Source organism: Leopardus geoffroyi, chromosome A1 (genome assembly GCF_018350155.1).
Source record: "Leopardus geoffroyi isolate Oge1 chromosome A1, O.geoffroyi_Oge1_pat1.0, whole genome shotgun sequence".
In the NCBI taxonomy this organism is placed as follows: domain Eukaryota; kingdom Metazoa; phylum Chordata; class Mammalia; order Carnivora; family Felidae; genus Leopardus; species Leopardus geoffroyi.
In genome coordinates this window covers 145,661,649-145,685,045 of record NC_059326.1, presented here as the reverse complement: position 1 = coordinate 145,685,045, position 23,397 = coordinate 145,661,649, and the positions used below count along the sequence as shown (strand labels likewise).

At 37.8% G+C, this 23,397-nt stretch overlaps 1 protein-coding gene across 10 annotated transcripts in view; it reads right to left on the bottom strand.

Moving 5' to 3' along the window:
* ATG10 (autophagy related 10) overlaps positions 1–23,397 on the bottom strand; it is a 445,276-nt gene that overhangs the window by 8,973 nt on the left and 412,906 nt on the right. For 6 of the 10 annotated variants that reach the window (XM_045497134.1, XM_045497135.1, XM_045497128.1 and 3 more), the window contains 2 exons: positions 3,513–3,610; positions 49–2,857 (listed from right to left, as the gene is read on the bottom strand). In XM_045497134.1, coding sequence (XP_045353090.1) covers positions 2,758–2,857; positions 3,513–3,610 — 198 coding nt within the window. In that variant the 3' untranslated portion in view covers positions 49–2,757. Of the gene's footprint in view, positions 1–48; positions 2,858–3,512; positions 3,611–13,548; positions 13,712–23,397 lie in introns of those variants that run through there. The other 4 variants (XM_045497129.1, XM_045497130.1, XM_045497133.1 and 1 more) reach the window with 2 other exon arrangements.

The window sequence follows — 23,397 nt, the reverse complement described above, 5'->3', positions numbered from 1 at the left end:
AGTATGGATAAAAACTACACGTATCTCAGGAAAAATGGATGCAAAAACCCAGTTTTAACTTCCTTTACTTTAATACATCTTTATTTTAATACATCTCTGTTAGGAAGATGGTTAGTTTGGGTTTTTTATCCCCCAGTCTGTAGGCTATAGTATCAAATGATCAACACAGCTGCTGGCCCAATCCCCAGACTGAGAGCCTTCCCTGGATCACTTACAAAGGGCAGACAACAACTCTCATGTGCATGCTACCTTATAACATACCAAAGAAAGTGGGTAAGTTATTTTATTATCCATCATTAAGGAGGCGATCAGAGTGAAAGGGAGAAAATTAAATGCTACTATGACTAAGTGCAGTGAGTAATGAAGGGAGAGGTTGACCAGTGGGAGCTATGGTGGTCAGAGATGGCTTTGTAAGAGTGAATTATATAGACTAGGTTGAGAATTGAGTAGAGAGATGGAGAAGGAAGCATTTCCAGGTGGGAGCCAGCAAGAACAACACTCAGATAAGGATGTGGGTGGAGACGACTTGCCTGATGGGGGGGTGGGGTCCATTTGTGTTGGGAAACAAGGTGGGAGGGAGGGAGGGAGAATGTATGCTGACACTGGATAGGAGCTGGGGCTAATTATCCCAGATCACCCTTACTCTTGTGGCATTATGTTGGTTATGAAGCACATTCAGGTTGACTTAGCATTTTGATCTCCTTCCTGCTCTTGGTAGGTGAGTAGGATGGATGTTAATGGGCTTTTTAAAAATAGAAATGGCAAAAGCCTAAAGGAGATTAGGAAATTTAGCCCAAGTCACACAGCTGGCAGCTCACCAACCTCACAGTCTAGAATTCAACACTTCTATTTCACAGACCAAGAATTACAGTTGGTCTCACAAATCACATACCTGAGGACCAAGGAGGTGAAGTAAGTGTTCCAAGGCTACACAAAAGCAGTTTAGGATACTGTTTGGTAGTTTTAACCAGCACTATTTCTGATTGAAGGGGTTTTGCATTATATTAACTGGAGAAGAAACCCGGAGGAAAAATCCTCATATTGCAGAGAAAGAGCTGTTACTTTGACAAAACAAAATATTTTCTAATGTTTTATAACTGTTGGGATAACAGTCTGTTATGTAGCTGCATTCTTAAAAATGGAAATTTTTATCAATCAAAAATTAAGTTTTTTTAAAGCAAAAACTATTCTGAAAAGAAATAGAGCTGCCTGAGCAGAGATATCTATCTGGGGGGAGTGGTCTCTACAACCTACAAGAGCTTTTCAGAATTATTTTCTGCCACTGATGAATTTTAAGGTCTTCATCAAGCAGACCAAAAAAAAAATTAACTTGAAAACAACTCTGACACCAACAAAAACATTGTCCCTATGTGATTGATACTATCCCTCAGAATCTGGTAGCAAAGGATAACTAATATTTCCAAACGAGTACATCATCCAGATGACACATTATTATAATTTATTTAGTTTTGTTACCCCAGAAATGACATGGTCTGAGAAATGACTTGCTGAGAAATCTGTGTTTACATTAGGGAGAGTGGATTGGGGGGGGCGGGCGGTGGGTGATGAAAATCCCTGCAGAAGTTGAAAAGATGTTAAGTGGTAAATACCAAAATGCCCAGCAAGCATGTAAGCAGGCTCTCATCCCAGCATGAATATGTGCAGCTCAGCATTTTAAAATTTACTTTTAGCTTTTCTAGCAGTTTGAATTAACCCATTCTCTACTTCCACTCCCAGTGTGAGAGCTCAGCCTCGAACCTACAGACTAAAAGTGCAGGCACAGTCTACTGTGATCGGCCAGTAGATAACCCCCTCACCCCATGGCTTCCTCCAAGTGGGCTGTCTAGTGAACAAATGTCTCCTAGGTGTTCTTAACAACCAGGAGGCCTGGAGCAAAGTCCAGACAAATGGTAGGAAGTAAGTCAGGCTTGCTGGAGCTCATACAGAACTGGAAAAGGCCTATTGGGAGACCAAAACAATACAAATAAATGCCACACTAAAGGTACGTCCAGATCAGAGGTTCTCCAGAAGCAGGTGGGTCAGAACCACCCCAGTGAGGCTGTTTCAGAAGATAGCCCCAAGCATTCATAGTCATAAAAGATCCACAGGTGATTCTAAAGTACATTCCTCATTGATAGACACCGATCTAGATTGTCTAAAGAGACAATTACATTTTGTCTTCGTTTCAACCCCTGGGCAAGTTAAAATGAAAAACAAAACAAGCAAATCCAAACCAAAAATTCTTCCAGATTAGGTATACAGTATATCAGTTACTACAGACATTTGCTTCCAATAGAAAAAATAATCCATGTCAAAGTCTTGGTGAGTCGAAATATTGCACGGTATTTGTCCTATTAAAACCGGGGCTGGCCAAGTATACTTTTGGTGTCCTTCATGCCACAATTTTCTAAGTTCTTTGGCTCAACAGAAGAAAGTTAAGAACAAAAACAAAACAAAAGCCAAGAGAATAAAAGAAAGTTAACTGAGCAAAAAGAATTATTACAATTCTGAAATAAAGCCATCCACTCCTATGTTTGAGTGAGTGTTATTGTAGCAAAGTCCAATGCTTCCTAAACGATGGGGCCCTGCCTGGCTGAAATCCTAAACAAACAGTCCATGTTCAGCCTATTAAAGATGAAAGAAGACTTAACATTTGATGGGGCCAGTGAAGACCCTAAGTGTAACAGAGATAACAGGGTCTTTGTCTTGGCAAACCATTCAATGCGGGCTTTCCTTTTTACCTTGTTGATGGACATTTCATTCATCCTCAGAAGCTGCTCTGGCATAACTCAGAGGTAGATTTAGCCCAACAACTGGCCCTACAACGCTCAGCCAAGATGTGATGTAGTTGACACTCCTAGGAAACAAGTGAAAAAACAGGAAACTCTCATGTTTCCATTGTAGTTGGGTGAGTGGTAGAAAATCAGTTACCAACAGAAGAGATGAGCTGTCTTCAAAGATATGTGCCACCATGTGGAATTCTAGCATTTCCAAATATCAGCTCCATTACTTGACAGGAACTTGAGGTCCAAAGGGACTGAGGATCCCCAGTAAGGTAGTTAAAAGGGGAGTCAAGGCACTGGGACTCCTGACTCCCCTTGATGATTTCAACTTTACACTTAAAATTTACAGCATTTGCTAAGGTAGCACAGTGCAGTGGTTAAGAGCATGGCTCTGAGGCACAAATGCCTGGGTTCAAATCCCAGTTCTACCATCTGACTAGCAGTGTGAACTTGGCCAAGTCATTTAATTGCTCTGGGCTTTAGCTTCCTCTTCTGTAAACTGGGTAAAATAATGGAAATTAGCTCATGGGGTGTTATAAAAATCCAATGTCTTAATATATCTAAAATACTTAGAACAGTGCCTAGCACACAGTAAAAATCAATAAACATTAGCCATTATTATTATTACAAAAAATATTTCTTTTTTAGCTTGGCTTTTAGAGTCACATAAAAAGATTTACACTTTTAAAATAAGAGTAAAAGCCAATGTATCTTGATGGTGTTTCTTACCTATTGATTTTTTGAGAATTCTTTAACACAGGAGTCATGAATTCATCCGTCTTGCAGGGATGAAGTACAAAAAAAGGCTGCCCAAGTATTGGATGCTCCTGTAGGAATCAGAGTTGGTCCAGGATGCCAGTGTGAGTTACTTTGAAAAAGTTAAAACGCACAATCTGGTTTGTTAAAATAAAAGTTTGCTTTAAATTCCAAGTTACTAAATTAAGATACAGATCAATTTCAGTTTTTGAAATATAATTCATAATCCGCACATGATAAGAAGTTATGAATTGATAAAGTATAGAAGAGTACACAGTTTTGTTTACACAATACCAACTGTAGACAAATTTTATCAGTTTCCTCTCTTTGTCAACTAATGTTACTCTATGGCCTGTAATTATTCTCCGGTTTTTCCTCAAGGCTGTCTGTGAAGCCCAGTAGCCTGACCACGTGAACAACGTATTTCATTCGCCTCATTGTAAGGGAACCAAAATCTTTCACACTTTTTTTTTTTTTTTTTTTTTTTTACATAATCTTTGCCAATGTGTTGATTGTTTCAAGCATCACTGCGGTGCCAACAGGCACATGTTCAGTGGGTAGAATGGTAGGGGAGGGGAGAGGAAGCAGGAGAATGGCTTGCATTATTTAAATTGTTGTACTTCTGTCTGTCTCTTTCTGAGTTTCCTCTGTTTATCTGTTTCTATCCTTCTGTCTCTCCCAAGCTTATTGGGCCGTTTCTGTAAATCAAAACTCACTTGATGCAACGCCACTGCCTTCATAGGAGAATGACTGGATCCAAGATACAGGTCAGACCACTGCCAGTGTAGCGATGTGGACATAATTTGGCCAACAATGGGGAGCCCTAGGAGATTTCTATGTAGTGAGTGATCCACGCACAAATTGTACCAATGCAAAAACAATTATAACAATAAGTTTATTGATCGTTTACATTGTAGATTCACAACTACGCCAAAGACTGCAAACTGAAATACTGCTATGGTCTGAATGTTTGCATCTCCCCATATTCATATGTTGAAATCCTAAAGCCCGGTGTGAAGGTATTACAGGAGGTTGGGCCTTTAGGAAGTGATTAGGTCATGAGGGTAGAGCCCTCAGGAATGAGAATTTGGACCTTATAAAAGACATTCCGCCCTCTGATTGCTAGTTCACCCCCTTCTGCCATGTGAGGACACAAGAAGTGTGTGACCCGAAAGAGCGTCCTTATGAGAACAGGCTGGTACACTGATCTCAGACTTCAGATTTGTAAAAAATAAATTTCCGTTGTGTGTAAACTACCCAATCTGTGGTATTTTGTTAGAGCTGGCCAAGCAAACTTGGACAGATACCTACAAAGATCACACAGGTAGCGTGAAGGAGCGAGGTCAGTTAAATACACAAGCAGGTGACAGGGACTGTGGGGAAATGGAGAGTGTGCCCAGCCAAGGCTAGGCTTGCTACTCTGCTCCAGCCAATTGTGCCATGTGGGAATGTAGGTTCAGTGTGCCAGGTCTTCCCATTTGTCAAAATAACCTAGCAATCCAGATTTTTATGTAAAATCTCCTAAATTTAAATTTTGGCACTTTTTTTTTTTTTTTTTTAAACATAGAGTGGGCCAAATAAAACAAGCCTGTTGGCTGGATTTGGACTAGGGGCCTAGCTTCTTCTCCTGGCTTCTTCTCCTCTTGTCAGCCAGTCCAAGAAGAAGCTGAACTCAGAGCATCCATGGAAAGAATTACGTGTGGTTGTTGCTGCTAACTCTACCCTCCAACCCCAAAACACTCATGTTGGTGTGCATGTGCACACACCTGCTCACAGGAAACAGAGGCACCATTCCACCGTGTATTGGAGACGCTGGGTATGGATATTTGGGGATGTATGTGTGTGCTGAGTGCTGGGGTATCCACTGGGTATGGGGCAGTGTATGTCTCCTGAGCACTACCTCCAGAGTCTGCCTAGTGGCCTGACTCTTACAGCAGAGCCTGGGCTCCCTCTTTCCTGCTCTCTTCCCACCCCTCCTTCCCATTCGAATCTAAGCAGAACCTAGGGTCAGAGCCCAAATGTGTTATGCCTATAGCAAGTCTTCCCGTCCAGCTTGATTCTGGCTCTCCTTATATGCCTTAAACTAGTATTTATTAATTCAACACATATCTACTGATCATGTCTTATGTGTCTGCCAGGAACAGTTCTGGATATAGTAATAGAGATCACTGTATTGCAAAGATAAACAAAGTCCCTGATCCCAGGGAACTTTCATGCCAGTGCAGGAGACAGCCAATAAATTTATAGAACAAATAAATAGACAAAATAATCCAGAAAATAATAAGCGTTATGAATAAAATAAAACAGGGTCCCTTGATTCTGAGAGCATTTAGAACCGAAAAGCTCCTTTTTGTTGTTAAATAAATCCCTTAAATATGTTGCTAATCATGGCCACTCTTCTAGCAGTGTGTCAAAAGCATCCATAATCACTTCCATGGTTAAACTGTATATGGCCAACACCCAATGCTTTCTCAAGTGTGTCAGCTTCTCTTAGTTGTGGCAAACTAACCAAACCATTAATTACTTCTCAGATACGGATGGAAAATTAATTTTTAAAATACTCAAAAATCCTGGCTTCTAAATATATAAGACTACTGAATACAGGCCCTAAGTCATTATGAATATAATAATGATTATACAATATAGAAAAATAAAAAGTTTCCCTGATGTGATTAGAATTCGTATCTTCCCTCATTGTTTACTTAGCAAATATTAAGTCTTCTTGTCTGACAATTTTATAATGATTTAACCCTAACTAAAGGCAAATCTATAGTTTTAAAATGTGGCTAATCTTAGGGATATGTTAATGCTGCAGAAGTGACAGAATTCAAAGTGAGCCTTGTGACCTGAGCTGATACTATTTTTTCAGTAACATTCAATCAGCTAATCCTGCAAGCCAAACAATTTATATTCAAAATTACGGTAGAGAATTTACAAATAATTTGAGGTGTCTTATCAGTGTAGACAATCAATCTGGATAATATTCTCCAAAAGCCATTTTTCTGCACTGGAGATTTTTTAAGGTTCATGCCATCAGGAAACATTATCTGCATTTTCTACTTTCTCCTTCAGACAGCCAGAATCAGAGATGAAAGCCGTCTTTCATTTTTAGTTTAGGAATTATGAGCTAGAGTTCAAAAAAATCTAAAACCCTACACCTTATTTGTTTAACATACCATTTTCAGAAATGGAAGAACATCAAAACTGTCAGGATCTTTTTAGTGACATTTCTTAGATCAATTCAGAAGGTAAATTTGTGTGAAAGTACTACCATCTGCTGTCAGTACTAATGAACTGATGCAAATCTGCACTGAGAAAAATGTCAGTGTGGAAATACATGCAGCCAGTGAACTGTGTTAGGCTTACAACTCAATAAACACTTCTACTGGAACAAAGTTCTGCTAAATGGTTTTCCGTGAAAATAGAAATGATGGGTCAGATTTCTATCTCTGTAACTCCAGAGGAGTTATATAGGCACATTCTCCTATGAAATTTAATTTAGCAATGGTTAAATGTCTCATAAAATAAGTCTGACATGAATACTGTGAATTGGTTTCAGAACTATTAGATATGACTATCACAAGGAAATGATAATACTGCACCTTCATTCTTACATCTAATAAAGGAGATGAATTTCTTGGTTCATTTCTTAATTTTCTTGGCTCTCCAGGAGGGCACAAATATAATTTCACATATGAAGCTTTCATCCAGTTGCATATTCCAGACTGATCGAATTTGCCTTCCACTCAGGGTACATTCCTTAGAAATGGAGAGGGATATTTCCCTAAGCCTGCTTCCTCAAGCAGGGAAAGGAAAACGGCTATTGAACGTCTGCAGTATGAGACACTGTACTAAGTGCTTTGCACGGGGTCACCTATCTGAGTAATTCTTTGAGGAAGGCTTTATTGTTGCCACTTGGAGAACGGGTTCAAAGGGATTACACTGAAAGTCATCCATGTAGTAGGGAGCGAAGGACCTCTGAAGTGTGGTCTTACATTGCACCTTCCCACCCCACTGACCAGAGGTGTTGTCAGGGACATTTAATCCTCTCTCTAGTCCATCTCTGCAAACATCTACTTACTTTTATTTCAAAATAATGTGTTTTCATAAAATTGTAAGGGAAATACATACAGAGAGCTCAGAAAATACAGAAAAGAACAAAGAAAAAAAGCAGGATAACCTAAGACTGACCAACTCAGATTTAATCACTATTTGGTGAATTTCAAACCTTTTCATGTACACACGTTTATAGTCTTCTATTGCTTTTTATTCAATGAACAGAAAGATATGTACCAAGTACCCACTATATGCCAGTCCTGCCATATGTGTTTTTTGTTGGTGTTCTTGAAGTTTCTTTGTCTTTTGTTTTGCAGATTTCTATACTTATTTTTATTTTTTCCCTGTATATATTTTGTTCGGATTTATTTTGTTGTTCTTAATTTTTTAATTTTGCGTGGGTACTTAAAAATATGCATAAAGAATATGTAATCTTGAGTTGTTGGCTAGAGTGCTCCCCATGTGCCACTAGATCTAGCCAGGTAATTGTGCTGTCCGTGTTTTCTAGGTTCTTATCTGTTTGATCTACGAATTTCTAAAAGAAGTTTAAATCTCTCATTAAAATAGTTGATTTGTCCATTTCTGCTTGAAGTCTGTCAATTTTCATTTTCTATGTCCTGAAGCTATGTTATTTGAAGGCATATATCCAGAGAATGAGGCTTTAATACAGTGATCATACTTATCTCTGATTATGCTTTCTTCCCCCAAAAGAACTTTTATCTGCTATAAATATAGCCACACCAACTTTCTACTTACCTATTGCATTTTAAAAATTATTTGCTTTTCAATCTGTGTCCTTATGTTGCATGTATTTCCTATAAAAATAACATAGATTCTTTAAGAAATCCACCTTAATAATCTATCTCTTAAATGGAGTGTTTAGTTCACTTGCAGGCTTTGTGATTACTGATATAATTTAATTTTATTTTTTCTATTTTAGACTTTTTTTACTTATTCTATTTATAATGTTTCTTTTCCTTTTCATTTTTATTCCTCTGTTGCTTTCCTTTAGATTCAGTATAGGTTCAAATGTTTTTTCTCATTGTTTTTTTTCTCTTTTTATTAATTTGAAAGTACAGGCTGTATTTCTAAACTTCTAATAGTTATCCCACAATCTTTAAGTAAATGTTTTACTTAATAAAATACAATTACTCAATCTATTTGCCTTTTCCCCAAATAATTCAAGTAACTTGGAATGTTTAACTCTGATCACTCCTTTCTGATTCCTGTACTACTCTTGTATTTCAGTTGTATCTTTGGCTTTTTTAATCCCATAAATTTTATATTATTAATTTTTGAACTCAGTGTTTGTTGAAATTTACTCACATTTGACTATTCTTTTTGCTTCCTATTTTTTTCCTAGATCTTCAGATATTTATTCTGGGATCATTTTCACTATCATTGAACTACATCCTTCAGAGCACCTCTTAGTGAAGATCTGTAGGTAGTAAATGTGCCACATTGTGAATGCTTTATCTTGTCTCCATTTTTGAAAAAATGAGTGTTTGTGGGTATAAAATTTTAGGTTACAATTATATTCTCTCAACACTTTGAATATATAATCCCATTTCCTTGTGGCTTCCATTTTCTTTTTTCTTTTCTGTTTTGAAGTGAACTATCGATTCTAATTGTCACTTCTTTTAAGATATTCTCTTTCCCTTTAGTGTTTTACCATAATGTGTCTATGTGTTGATTCCTTTTCATTTATCCTGCTCAGATTCACTGAATCTTCTGAATCTGAATATCAGAGTCCTTGCAACAGTCCTGGAAAATTCTCACCAACAGCTTTGTGAATATTCACTCTTCATTCTCTCTAGGCCCTCTTTCTGGAACTACTATCAGACATGTGTTTCTCCTCCTCTCTCCCTAGTATCTCTTAACCTGTTTTATTTACCATCTTCCTTTTAGTTTTTGCAACAATGTGTATAATTTCTTCAGAGTCTTCTAACACATTAATGCTTTCTTTAACTATATTTATCTGCTTTCTAGTTAGGCCTTCTAATTAGATGCTTTCCTTTCTGAAGTTTCTATTTGATTGTTTATTACATTTACCTGATTATTTTTGATAGTCTCTTCTTCCTACATTATACTGTCAGTATTTCCTTCCTTCTAAAGAATCATATTCAACATATTTATTTTATATTTTGCACCAAAATTTTTTAACATATGAATTTGAGCATCTGATACTACAGTTTGTGGTTTTTGCTACCTCTCACTTTTAATGGCTTCTTATGAATTCTGTACTTTTTAAACTGTGACTGGGGTGCCTGGGTGGCTCAGTCGGTTAAGCATCTGACTCTTGATATCGGCTTAAGTCATGGGATCGAGCCCCACATTGGGCTCCATGCTGAGCATACAGCCTGCTTGAGATTCTCTCTCTCTCTCTCTCTCTCTCTCTCTCTCTCCCTCTCCATCTGCCCCCTCTCCCCTGCTCAGGCATGTACACTCCTTCTCTCTCTCCAATAAAACATTTTTTTAAATAAAAAAAATAAATTGTGACCTGGTAGTAGAACTATAAATCTAGTATTTCTTTGATGCCTAGGATTAAAAATGCATCCTTCCAGAGAAGTTTACATATGCTTCTCTCTGGTGCCTAGGGATGGAAAGGGAATAAAAGGGATCCTAATTCCACACTCACATGTTTAGGAATTTTCTGGGTCTACATCTTTCACTCTTTTTATATGTTCTATACAGAGTAAAGCAGAAAGGGTCAAATGGTTAAGAGAAAAAAAAACTAATATATAGAGAATAATGGGGAGGCGTGCTATTTTATGTAAGTTGGTGAGGGAAGGCTTCTTTGCAAAGGTAACGTTTCAGCAGAGAGCTGACCAAGTAAAGAGCAAGCCATGTAACTCTTTGGGAAATGAGTATTTTTGGCTTGGGAAGAACAAATGCAAAGACACTAAGATTGTAGTGAGGGAGAGTGCTCGGAGTGTTCCAGAAACAGCATGAAGACCAATGTGGCCAGAAGAAATGTAGGGTAATATTGGCAGAAGTAAGACTGGAAAGGTAACCAAAAAGTAAGATCATGTAGGGCCTTGCAAAGCATATACAAGATTTGGACTTTTATTCTGAGTGTGATGGGGAGACATTGGGGGATTTTGGAAAAAGAAGCGACATATTCTGATTTACAGTTTAAAATATCAGTCTGGATATTGTAGGGGGAGAAGGAGAAGCAGAAGACCAGCTAGGAGGTGTTGTAGTAACTCAGATATGGTGGTGGCCTATACTAGGTGATGGTAGTGTGGATGGGGGAGAATGGTCAGGTTTGGGATTTACTTTGAATAGAGAGCCAACAAGATTTGCTAAAGGATTCAATACGCTGTGTAAGAAATAGGAAAGAACAAGGATGACTCCCAACTTGAAGTGTCTATTCATGTTTTCTTGACTATTTGTCTAGTGAGGTTTTGCAGGGGTTTATTATTAATATGTTTTAGCTCTTTTGTACCTTTTGAGGACACTGATCCTTTTCATTCACTCAACCATCACCGTGAGTCATGCAATGGTTCAAATGTTAGAAATATAGTAGTCCATAAACAGGTAATACCTGCTCCCATAAAAGATGCTGAATTACTAAAAATAATTTAAATTTCCAGATTTCTCATTATCTTTAAATTTTATTCATGATGATTTATATGGGGAATATAACATTAGATAATTTAACATATAATTTTTCTTTCATTTCTTTTATCATTTTTGTGTTTAAAAATCCTATTCAGAATTAGAAAAATAGATATTTACTTATATTTATGTACAGTTTACCATTAAATTACTTGCTGTTCCCCAAACACTATTTTTCTTACCTCCAAACCTTTGTACATGAGGTTCTCTCTGTTAGGAATACCCTCCCACCCTTTCCTCCCTACTAATGTCCATTTTTCTCCTACAGATCCCAGCTTTCTTTAAAAAATTTTTTTTTATTTCTTTATTTTGAGAGAGAGAGAGAGAGCATGAGCAAGGGAGTGGCAGAGAGAGAAGTGAGAGAGAATCCCAAGTAGACTCCATGCTATCAGTGCAGAGCCTGATTGGGGGCTCAAACTGATGAACTGTAGATCTCAGCTTTCTTTTACCCCAATCGTGCATCAGTTGCCCTCCCTCTGTGTCCCCACTGCACCCCATGCTTAAGCCTACTGCTCAATTCCACACCATTCTGCACAGGTAATCGACCATTTACAGGAGCCTTCTGTTACTATACTGTAATTTCTTGAGGACAGAGAAAGTATTCTCATTACTATTTCAATCTCAGCATCCATAGCAGTGCCTTTCACCTAGTAGACACTCAATAAATATTAATGGAATGACTGCATAGACAAATACATGCTACTGTACCAAGATAAATTATTGGCATATGCAACCTATTCTGTAAAGGGGAATGTTTGTGTGGAATGCACCAGTGGCCTACAATGCCACTGTAGGGATGTTAAAGGAAAAGAAACATTCTTTCTCTTTGTCACAAAACCAGGGGCAGAATCTTCTGCACATTTATAGGAGTCTCCAGATAAGATAAAGTCTTCACTATCTGTGTTCCCAAATATTTCTTCCAAAGTACATCTAAGAACAAAGGAGAGGGTCTGAAGGCATAGTCAGGAATAACTCTCCATAGAAACTTATGTAAACTATGCACTATATTCTAAAATCTATCTATTGGCTTCCACACAAAAGATAATATCCTACATTACTACTGAAAAGAACTGATGCACCAAGATGCATATTTTAATTCTCTGAGTTAGCCTATGCCCTGCCACACCACAGTATCCCCCTAAGGTGTGTTATCCAGACACCTTAAGAAACTAAGAAACACTACTAAAATGTATAATAAACTCATCACTTTCTACTTAACTCAATCCCATATTAGTTCATGTGTTTTTCTTTTCTTTTCTTTTTTGCTTTACTAATGCATTCAATAAACATCACTGAACACCTCCTGTGGGTAAAACTTTTGCTAAGTATTCATCCATCTATCCATCTATTCACCATTCATTTATTCAAGCAATATTTGAGGAGCATCATTCCATACGCCAAGCACTGTTCTAGGCACTAGAGATATCAGCAGACTCAAGACAGAAGCAAAATCTACTCTCATGGGGTTAATAGTCTAGCTTTAGGTACTACAAAGATATCAAACAGCATCCCATTATCTCAACTCCTGGGGTTTACAGTCCAGCTGCACCCCTAGCACTAAAGTCCTGAGTTGCATCTCTAGGGGAGAGAATTCCAAAGGTCAGTAAGTTTTTCACCACTCACTCCCCTCTACTCAGGATTTCTAAAGAGAATGGAAAAGCATATCCCTAGGGAGAACAGAAATGTCATTTGGCCTGATGGTGGGGGGTGAATCGTAGGACTTGTGAGCAGAAACCAAAAAAGCTGGCAGAGAGAGATGCGCTCTGTGGGATGGGTTTTCTTTCATTTCATTTTATTTTATTTATTTATTTTCATCATTTGGAGAAGAGGCATCAGGAGGCTTCCCACCCCAGAGAAGATTGTGTGGGGTTCTCAATGACACTAGCAGAAAATGAGATGTTCCCCACTGTGAGATTGAGGGTATCCTGAGGAAGGCCTGCAAGTGCTGGAGGCCAGAGAGGAGGTCGCCAATAAATGAGAATGAAACCACGCTGCAGAGGCGGCCCAGCTGCGAGAACCCATGGATGGAAAGACTGTTTGTTCCCTGGAGTGATACTCATGGTGAGATCCCAATGCCTCCTCAACTCCTCTTGTCATTCTGCAGATCTAATGCTTGCTGTATTGTGAGGGGTTTCCATGACACTGTGTTGGGTGCCATGCAGTTGGAAACACCAGACTGTGCATGGGGTATGTATTTTCATGAGCTAAGAGGGACCTTGAGTCAAATTGAATAGGACATCTTCTCTTCACTCCTCATCTCTCCCCATGCTCATTAGGGTATCCGCAATTCAAGGGTTACAGAAATCACTCTCATACACAACAGATTATGTACCACTCAAAAGGTACAAATCCAGGAATATGGGAACTCAGACAAAGGAGAGTTCAGTTCTGACTGGTGGAGGAGGGGCAGCGAAGATTTCCTGGAGATATGGCACTTCATCTGTTCCAGGCCTTAAACAGTGAGCAGGACTTGGAGAAGCCTGTAGTGGTAGGCTCTAAGACAGAAAGAGATCACCCCAGGTTTAGCGGAAAGGAAGTTAAGTAAGGGACACACAGACTTCTATCTTTTAAGAAAGACTGAGAAGTGTGGTTAGTTAGAGAAGAAAAAAATATTTATTTTTGTTTGTTGTGTTGGTGACATTGTTAAATAATTGAAGCGATCCCTATAAGATCCAAAGAATGCTCTGGAAGTAATCAACACCTAGACAAGGCAAAGAAGCAAGGTTTGAAGTACAAACAATCCCCTCTTATAGTTTTGAAAAGAGATAAAAAAAAAAAAAAGGTGGCGGGGCAGGGGGGAAGAGGTGGGAAATATCCCAGGACAGACTTCTCCCTGCTGAGTGTGTGAGGATAAAGATACAAAGACAGTGAGAGAATATTTAAAAATAGATATATGTGGGAAAGAAATGAAAGTCTTGCCCAAGTACCCTGAAAGTCTCCTCAGTTCTTGGAGAGGCAGAGGGAGCCCAGAGAAGCTATGCTTTGTTCAAGTTGCACCTGTTGATATTTGTTGGCCAGTTAATTAGGAATAAAATTCTAATGATGTTTGGAAAGTCAGATTTAAAAAAAAAAATAGGAGGGTTCTTCAAATTCATATGCTGCACAGAAGCCACCAGGCTTCCCAGAATTTTTATTAAAAATTACAAACATCACAGCAATAGTTCTTAGACACCACCTCCTCCGCTAACAAAAAACTTTCCTTTCATGGCTCCAGAGGGAGTCCAGAAACTAATTCTCCCACTCCTGCCTACATCTACAAAGGGCTCCCTCCCTAAGCTGCTGACAGTCCCAACTCCAACTCCTGGATTAGAAAGCAGAGTTTGAATATATTTATAGACTCTATACGGGTTGTTGCTTTAAGCAACACCGTTAATATGCCAGAATTCTGAGCTCCCAAACTTATTCAGTTATCAATTTGTTGTACATTATTTAATCTCTCAGTATTTTGATATGCAAAATAGAAATAGCACTGCTGGTACTTCACAGGGTGAAAGGAGATAACCAACAAGACCATTATGAAGCTTGCTGGGGGAAAAAGAGCTTATGTAAATGTCTATTAATTAAATAGGAACGGCTGCACAACTAGGTCAGGCATGATGATAAGACTGAACAACCCATCCCAGCCACCAGCATCAAAAAGAAGAAATGAACATTTAATCTGGAAAGCACTTGTTGGTTGCATTTTATAAAGAATATTAAATTGTAATATTCTGTATCATAACACAGAGTAGAGTATTTCAGACCATCCTCAAAGAATTCTTTGATAGAACAGAAACTTATTAGAGACAACAGCCAAAAACAAAAACAAAAAAGCAAGCCAATTACTAATGAAGAACTTGTAAAAAGCTAATCAAAGCTCTCATCCAGAGAAAATGAGAAAATCTGAGGCTCAGAATGATTTTGTATATTGATGAGATTTTTATATAGCGTCACAGAAAGAAAAATAAAGCAGATTTGAATGAAGACAAAAAGGACTCTAAGTCTCTGTTTAAAAGCCTTGTTGTGTTCCCTATCAACGTTTTTATTAAAATGTCCTGTTCCGGTAGAAACATCCATTTTTTAAAAATACCTGATCGGTGATGGTGTCAGTAGAGGACACTGTCAGTGTGTCTCTCTTTAGTCAAACCCCTAAGTGTTGGAAGAATGTTTATTTGGCCTCCACCCATTTTTGTAGAAAATTACTCAGAGGGGTGGCTTATCCAAGGTCATGACACTCAGAAATGATGGAGCTGAGACTCATGTCCAGATTCCAGAATAGAACGTAGTCTCTCCCTGCCATTGCCAAGCCTGCTAAGGACTAAATGTAGCACTTCAGCATGAAACAACTTGCAGGCATTACATTTATTCTATTTTTGTCTTAAAGGAAAACAATTGGGAGCTTGTTCTTTCCAAGCATTAATTCTTTTTTTCCCACTTCCACTACATTACATAATGGTGACCATTTTTGGCTTACCGAGTCTATTTCTGAGATACTCACTAAAACAGTGACCATATTTTAGAGCTAGGTATGTTGGGGCATAATAGAGAGGTGAATCAGCAATCACAAAATTCAAGGATTTTCAAGAACAAACTTAAAAACAACCTAATTCATTGATAATCAGATATTAATGTATGGCAACTACCATCCAGGAAGATGTTTTATGAGCAATACAAAAGAAACTAGCAGTCTGTTAGTACAATCACTTTTTAGAATGGTGCCAAATAGAATTTTAAAGCAATGAAAAGGCATACAGATGAATCTTTAAGATGATTTCTTAATATCACAATGCTCTCTTCAGATAAATATAATCAATATAAATTCCTAATGAAAGCACCCTAGTTTACAGCTAACATTTATGTATTTCCTTCCTGCTTCTTATACAACTTTGGTAATAAAAAGATTCCCTTTACTCCCAGAAGCAGATTTCCCAGTGATCTGAGTTAAAATTAGTTTTTCTTTTTAGAAGATCTCTCAAAAGAGACTACCTGAAGAAAATTCCTAAGGAGGTGATAAACCCATTATAAATCTGTTATTACTTATCTAATAATGAAACATGTTAGGGGAAGATATGACCTACAAAAATTTAGCTACTACTGGGGCACCTGAATGGCTCAGTCAGTTGAGTGTCTGACTTCAGCTTAGGTCATGATCTTGCAGTCTGTGAGTTGGAGACCCATGTGGGACTTGCTGCCCTCAGCACAAAGCCTGATCCAGATCTTCCATCCCTCCCTCTCTCCACCCCTTCCCTGCTTGCATGCACATTCTCAAAAATAATAAATAAATCTTTAAAAAATATTTAAAAAAATTAGCTACTATGAGATATTTTTCCCGCTTTTTAGACTACTAATAATTTGAAACTAGGTAACAAAAACAATGCTACTAACAGGCTATAGTATTAAAAAATTATACTCCTCTATATAAAACTGTAATCACAGATTTTCTTCAGACAATAATTGCATCCTGGTATTTGCAAACACATATTAGAGAGAGAAATAAACTGGTACATATGGGCAAGAATGGCAGTTTCTTATTTTTAAAGATATTTTATTAAAAATGTAAGCAATGTCAGGATAAAAAAATGTATATTTTAATCCAATTTCCCAACCAAATCCATTTTTTTACATTTCTCCATAGTAACTTCTGTTGGAATTTTAAGAACTGATTTTTATAGCTTGGATATAGTTCAGTATTTTCTAGACAAGAAAGTACAGGACACAAAAAAGAGAGTCTAAAACTGAAAAAGAAAACTGGTACTGGGAAATTCACAGGCTTTCCACATGGACTTAAGGCAGAGCTCAGAAGTCACTGTTATTTTCCCACATGTCCTCTCACACCAGCAGTCAATGAATCTCATGATTGCTTCAGACTCAGTCATCCTTAAGTTTTTGTTCTTCCTTTTTCTTAAAGGCTGATTGCTTCCCAAATTTTGGGATTTATTTATTGATATCTATCCTTCTACCTATCTTTCATAGTTATGTACACCATGTATATATAATTTTGTGATTCATTTTTTCTTCTTACCTTGTAACATTATTTCATATATACTTTCCTATATTTTGCATACTCCTTTTAACTTTCTTTTTAGGTATATAATATTCCATCTGGTTGATATAATAGACTTTACAATTATTCCACTGTTAAATATTTAGACCGTTTTCCAGTTTTATACTATTATACATTGTGCATGCATGCATGTGTATTATGGACTACAGATTATTTCCTTATAATAAAATTTTAGGAATGAGTAAAAACAGTGGGGATATCAATATAGCTGTTGATCTATATTATCACATTTCCCTCCAAAATTATAAAACTAATATAATTGCCACCAATACAAACTACTTGACTAATCCCTCAATGTTTTAAATAGCAATGTCTTAATGTTAGAATTAAATCCTCCTTGGGAATATTTCACAAAAACATCGCACAGACTTTACAAAAACTCTAGGCAACTAGCTTAGGATTTATGCCATTTTGGACTTGGCCATAGGATGCAGCCCTTGGGAATTAGTGACTTGGTGAAGGACAGTAAATATATGGAGAAGGGTTAGGGCTCAGGGTGGGGTTTGGTGACTCTCTCAAATGCTTGTAAACACATTATGTTCCTGGATGCTGCTTTTCCGGATTGGCTGGGGCAGGGTCAGCAACTTTTCACAAGCGGCATGCCAAAGCTTCGATGTCTCAGAGGAGGCCTGCATTATCTGACCTGAGTCTCCAACAATTGATACCTGGGTCTCAAATGGCCATTAAAATAGGCCATAACAAATTACATTAAGTAAAGTTCGTGCTCTCCTCAGATTTGGTGGCAGTTGGTATAAATATGACTACAGTATTATCAGATCACTCCTCTAAAAGCTCTGGGCTTTCCTTGGCAAGGGTCTGGAAAATAATGTTAAGTGTAAAAACCCAGCACACAGCCTTGTATATTCATTATGATTACAACCATGGATATGCAGACACAAAACTTGCACACCAAGAAACTGGCATCCAAACTTCCATCTTGAGGCATGGCACGAAATAAGAATGTCAAACTGATGTAAATATAATCGTCAATAAACACACCTGAGGGAATGTGAATTTTCTTCAACACCTTTTTTTTTTTTTTTTTTACATTGAAAACACTCTATTTTTAGCATGTTCCTCATGAGGCCCATTCTTTTTTTTTTTTTTTTTTTTTTTTGGTCTTAGCTGGTGGTCTTCCAGTAGTAGTAACAGCTGCTTTTCCAGCATGATGTAAAAGTCTCAAAGCATTCATCCAGCAGAAGAGACTCCCCATTTTGGCCTCAGGACAAGATCCACTCTGAAAGGGCCCATTCTACAACTACAAACAGATCAAAGGACAAATCCAGCTCCCCCTTCAAAGGAAGGGCCCTCTCCCATGCGTCACATACTAATCAACTTGGGAGTGCATGTGTTGTCCATACACTGACCTTCTCTGTGAAGCACTGGAGATATTCAGCTGTGTTAGTCCACATAGAGTCAATTTGACTTTCTGCCAGGAAAGCCTCAGAATTCTAGAATTTTACTTAGTTTTCTAACTTGATAAAGGAGATGGTATTCTTTTTTTTCTTTTTTTTTTTTTTTTTTTGATGTTTTAGTATTTATTTTTGAGAGAGAGCATGAACAAGAGAGGGGCAGAGACAGAAGGAGACACAGAATCCAGAGCAGGCTTCAGGCTCTGACCTATCAGCACAGAGCCTGTCATGGGGCTCAAAGATATTATTCTTAATACCTATGTTCTTAATACCTAGTGTTCAGGGGCGCCTGGGTGGCGCAGTCGGTTAAGCGTCCGACTTCAGCCAGGTCACGATCTCGCGGTCCGTGAGTTCGAGCCCCGCGTCAGGCTCTGGGCTGATGGCTCAGAGCCTGGAGCCTGTTTCCGATTCTGTGTCTCCCTCTCTCTCTGCCCCTCCCCCGTTCATGCTCTGTCTCCCTCTGTCCCAAAAATAAATAAACGTTGAAAAAAAAATACCTAGTGTTCAGAAAACAGAAATTAAAAAGGTAATTTTATAACACTACTTTCACTTACATCTTTACTCCTACAAGTCAGTGTTTTATCCCAATGTCTGTGAACATTTTTGCTTATACACACCTATTCTTAAAAAATATATATCTTATAGGGGTGCCTGGGTGGCTCGGTTGGTTAAGTGTCCAACTCTTGATTTGGGCTCAGGTCATGATCTTGCAGTTTGTGAGATTGAGCCAGGCATCAGGCTCCACGCTGATGGCACAGAGCCTGCTTAGGATTCTCTCTTTCCCTCTCTCCCTGCCCCTTCCTTGCTCATGTTCTCGCTCTCTCTCACTCTCTCTCAATGTAAAATAAATTGACTTCCAAAATTTTTCATTAAAAAGTTGCAAATGGTATAACTTCCAGTATATTGTAAATATTCACCATTTTAAATATATGCTATTATACATATACACAATTGTAAGGATTATCATGTCACTCTCTTAAATGTAATCAAACATAAATGCCACAGCATTATAATACCCACTATCATTCATTTAAAAAAATATATGAACAATTGGATATTTTACATTTTTCTCCTTGAATTTATCTCCATTCTGCTTCTGTCAAAGAACTTTACCCTAATGTGTATTTTATGCTTAAAAGCTTTTTATTGATCCTATTCTTGTAAACAAAAGCATATAGACAGAAAAGAGTTCATTTTCCAAAATTTCCCATGACCATTCTCCTCTAAGTGCTAAATTAACTAAGATGTCTGAGTTTTAATTGTAATTATTAATATTATTTAGTTAATCAAAACTGAACATTTAAAATTTGGCAAAACAGTGAAATATTTTTGGAAATCATAATAGCACCACTTAGTATGAACTACAGGTCATACTTTTTTCATACATGTATGAACCCACTTAATCCTCACAACACTCTACTATTGTTATCTCCATTTTATAGATGCCAAAACTAAGGTTGAGATAGCTTAGATGACTCTTCCAGGTCGCAGAGCCTGGATCCACACACAGACTTTCTGGCACCATAGTCCAGTCACTTATACACTGTCCTATACTTCTTGGCTCGTAAAAATAGAGATTGAGGGCAGAAGAGGGGGGCTAAAATAAAGGCATGGTCCAGTTGCTCCTTTTAGTGCCCCGGCTGAGCCATATGCCATGGTAAGGGATGCGATGGGTATGAGGCATGCCTTTGTTTTGTACAGTGGCAGAAAGGCAAAAAGGGAAAGTGGGAAAGGAAAATCTTGGCCACAAGTGCCTTTTCAGACAGATGGATTTTATGAGAGGGTGCATATGGAAGTAGAAGATCTGGAAATTAATTCCTTTAAAACTCTCCATAACCCTCCCCCACTACACACACACACACACACACACACACACACACACACACACACACCCTTTGGGAGGTCTTCGTATACACCCAGGGGTACATACGCTCCAGTTTGAATTCAACTGGTCTACTCAGTCTCTGATACAATAAAAATAAATTAGAGGTGGTGTTTTGTGAAACATTTTTAATGCTTTAGAAACAAAATTTAATTAAAATTTAAATTATTTTAACCCTTGAATTTTATTTTAAAATGGCAGTTAATTTTAATAATTTGGAAGGACACAAATGTTAAAATGTAACAGGATAGTAATAAGCATAACTATAATCTACATGGTAGTTTTATAATGATTAGATGTAATGCATGAAAAGATAGCAGGTCAGTAATAGAGCCATGCATAAAACCCTCCTCTCAAAATCTTTATTTGCATTTCTATTACTGAAATCATTTCCTAATAATGAAGTTGCCATGAGAGAAGCTCCATTACTGAGGAATCACTGTTACAGAAACAACATTATTAAAGCATTGCTAGGTACAGGAACTTTTATTAGAATGATACAAGTTGTATATCACTGTAATAAAGCTTCCATTATAATCCTAATTGCATAAAGCTGTGTTTGAGTATACCAATGCTAGAGCTATAGGACTTTTAATAAAGTATCAAAATAATGCTGTGGTAATAGGATTGTTTAGCATACTAATACTTCAGGGAAGGCTGAACTGACTAATGGATGATGTTTACGTCACTGATTACACACACTATACCAAGAATTAAAAAGAACCCTCATGTACTTTAGTAACATGCAGCACAGAAATGTATGTGTTGAGGTATACATACCAGCTCTCTTTGATATAACAACTCAGTATGTCTAATTCACCTTCTGGTACAAAAGTAAAATGGCTAAAATGGACATTTGTAACTGTGATACTTAAGAGGTTTAATGTTCAGATCTCAGAGAGCTGCTTATCAAAAAGTTAATAATAAATTATATACACCCACAGACACCCAAACAGGCATATCTTGAGAACTGCCTGTTAAAAGAACTATTGGAGAATTTGAGTTTTTGTTGGTGGAAGACGGAAGGTGGGAGGGGAGAGGGAGGGAGGGAAGAAGAGAGAGAGATTAAATATTATATGGATAATTCACTCTAAAATGCTACTCTATATCATACATAAATGATACTATGATCCTTCAGAGTTACAACTAGAAGTTACTATCAGACTTAGGTTCATGCCAGAGAATTTTAGTTTATTTGTACAAATGTTTGCTTTTGTGTTTGCTGTAATGGAGTCAAGTATTCAGTGGTTCCCTCTAGAAGCATATATAATATCCACCACCAGAGACCACCAGAGAGCCATCCAATCACTCAGTAGGCAGGGAGATGCTCCTTTATATACCTGCTGTGTGGATACCAGCAAGGAAGACACCAGGCCATCTGGAAAGGGCCTCAGTATAGGCTACAGCAGCAGAGGCTTGAAGGTGGCTCTGACAGGCATATTCAGATAATGGGGCCAAAGCCATTTTGGTTTTGAGATCAATTTTGGCAGACAGATTGACCCGGAGTCTGCTTGGACAGCAAAGTACTTAAACTTTTGAACAGTGTCTCCTTTCCATAGTTCCCCCTTGACCTCTGCCTTACAGATGTGATAAACTGCAAACAGTTGGGTGAGGTTGACTCAAGGGCCCAGAAAGTTAATTTTCCCTACTGACTCAGGTGATGAAGCAAAATGTGAACATTCCCATAGTGTGATGCTTCCCAAATCTTTGTATCACCTAGGAGGAAGGTACATGATTTTATTTTTTACTGTATGGTCAGCTGGGATATGTTATTTTTTAGGATTCTAATACTTTCTGATTAAATATGATCAACCCAAACTAATTTGCACTGAAACAATGAGACACTGTTTCTAAACATTTTTTTTTTCAAAAAAAAATTAAAATCTCTTGAGACATAAAAGGGCTTAATTATCCAACTGGTCAACTAAACACTTGCAAAAACAGAAGCAACCTAAATATTTGAAGGTATTTCAACTTCCATGAATCTAACCAGAAATTTGAAATCAGATAACTTTGAAGCAAAACAAACAAACAAACAAACAAACAAACAAAAACAACAAAAAAAAAACCAACCCACAAACTTTGAATGTTGGCATTCATGTGAGTTTGCAGCTTTCAATTCACTGATGTCCTTATTTTTAACACATGGGGGGGTGGGCATCCCGATCTTTCCAATCAGACCTTGCAAGGAAGAGCTAAACTCTCACTGAGAAAAGAATAGATCCTTACACAAAAGCCTTACATCAATGTGGTGAAGACTCAAGAGGGTTGAATAAATAAATATTGATTGATTGATTTCTTTGGAAACTGATTCTAACTTCACCACCTCCCATTTCCCAATCTTCTCCACAAACATTTTGTTAGTATACCCCAGAGCATAGCTTTCCTTAAACCAACCCCTCTCCCTGCCATTTCCTCTATCTCCTTGAAGACAATCCAGTCCCACATACCACCTGTCTCCCTCTAGCCTGCCGCAGCCTCCTATCTGGTTTCCTTTGCTCCAGTCTCTCCACTCTCTCACCTTGCACAGACACTTGATTCATCACTCCAATTACCAATTTTACGTCACTCTCTTGCTTAAAATTATTCCACATTACTCACTGCCTATTAAGCAGAGTTTATCCTTTTGGGGGCATGAATCCCTTTCAATATCCTAAAAGGGCTGTGGACCTTAAAATAATGCATAATGCACACAGCTTTTTGTCTATAATTCAAGGGGTTCTCCCTTGAAGCCTGGGGGGTTGTGATCCTTAGATAAGAAATCCAAAACTATGAAGCTTGAACTGTGTGCCCTTCTATTCAGTTTCCCTACAAGCTGGCATCAAACTATCTTTAAAGCCTTCT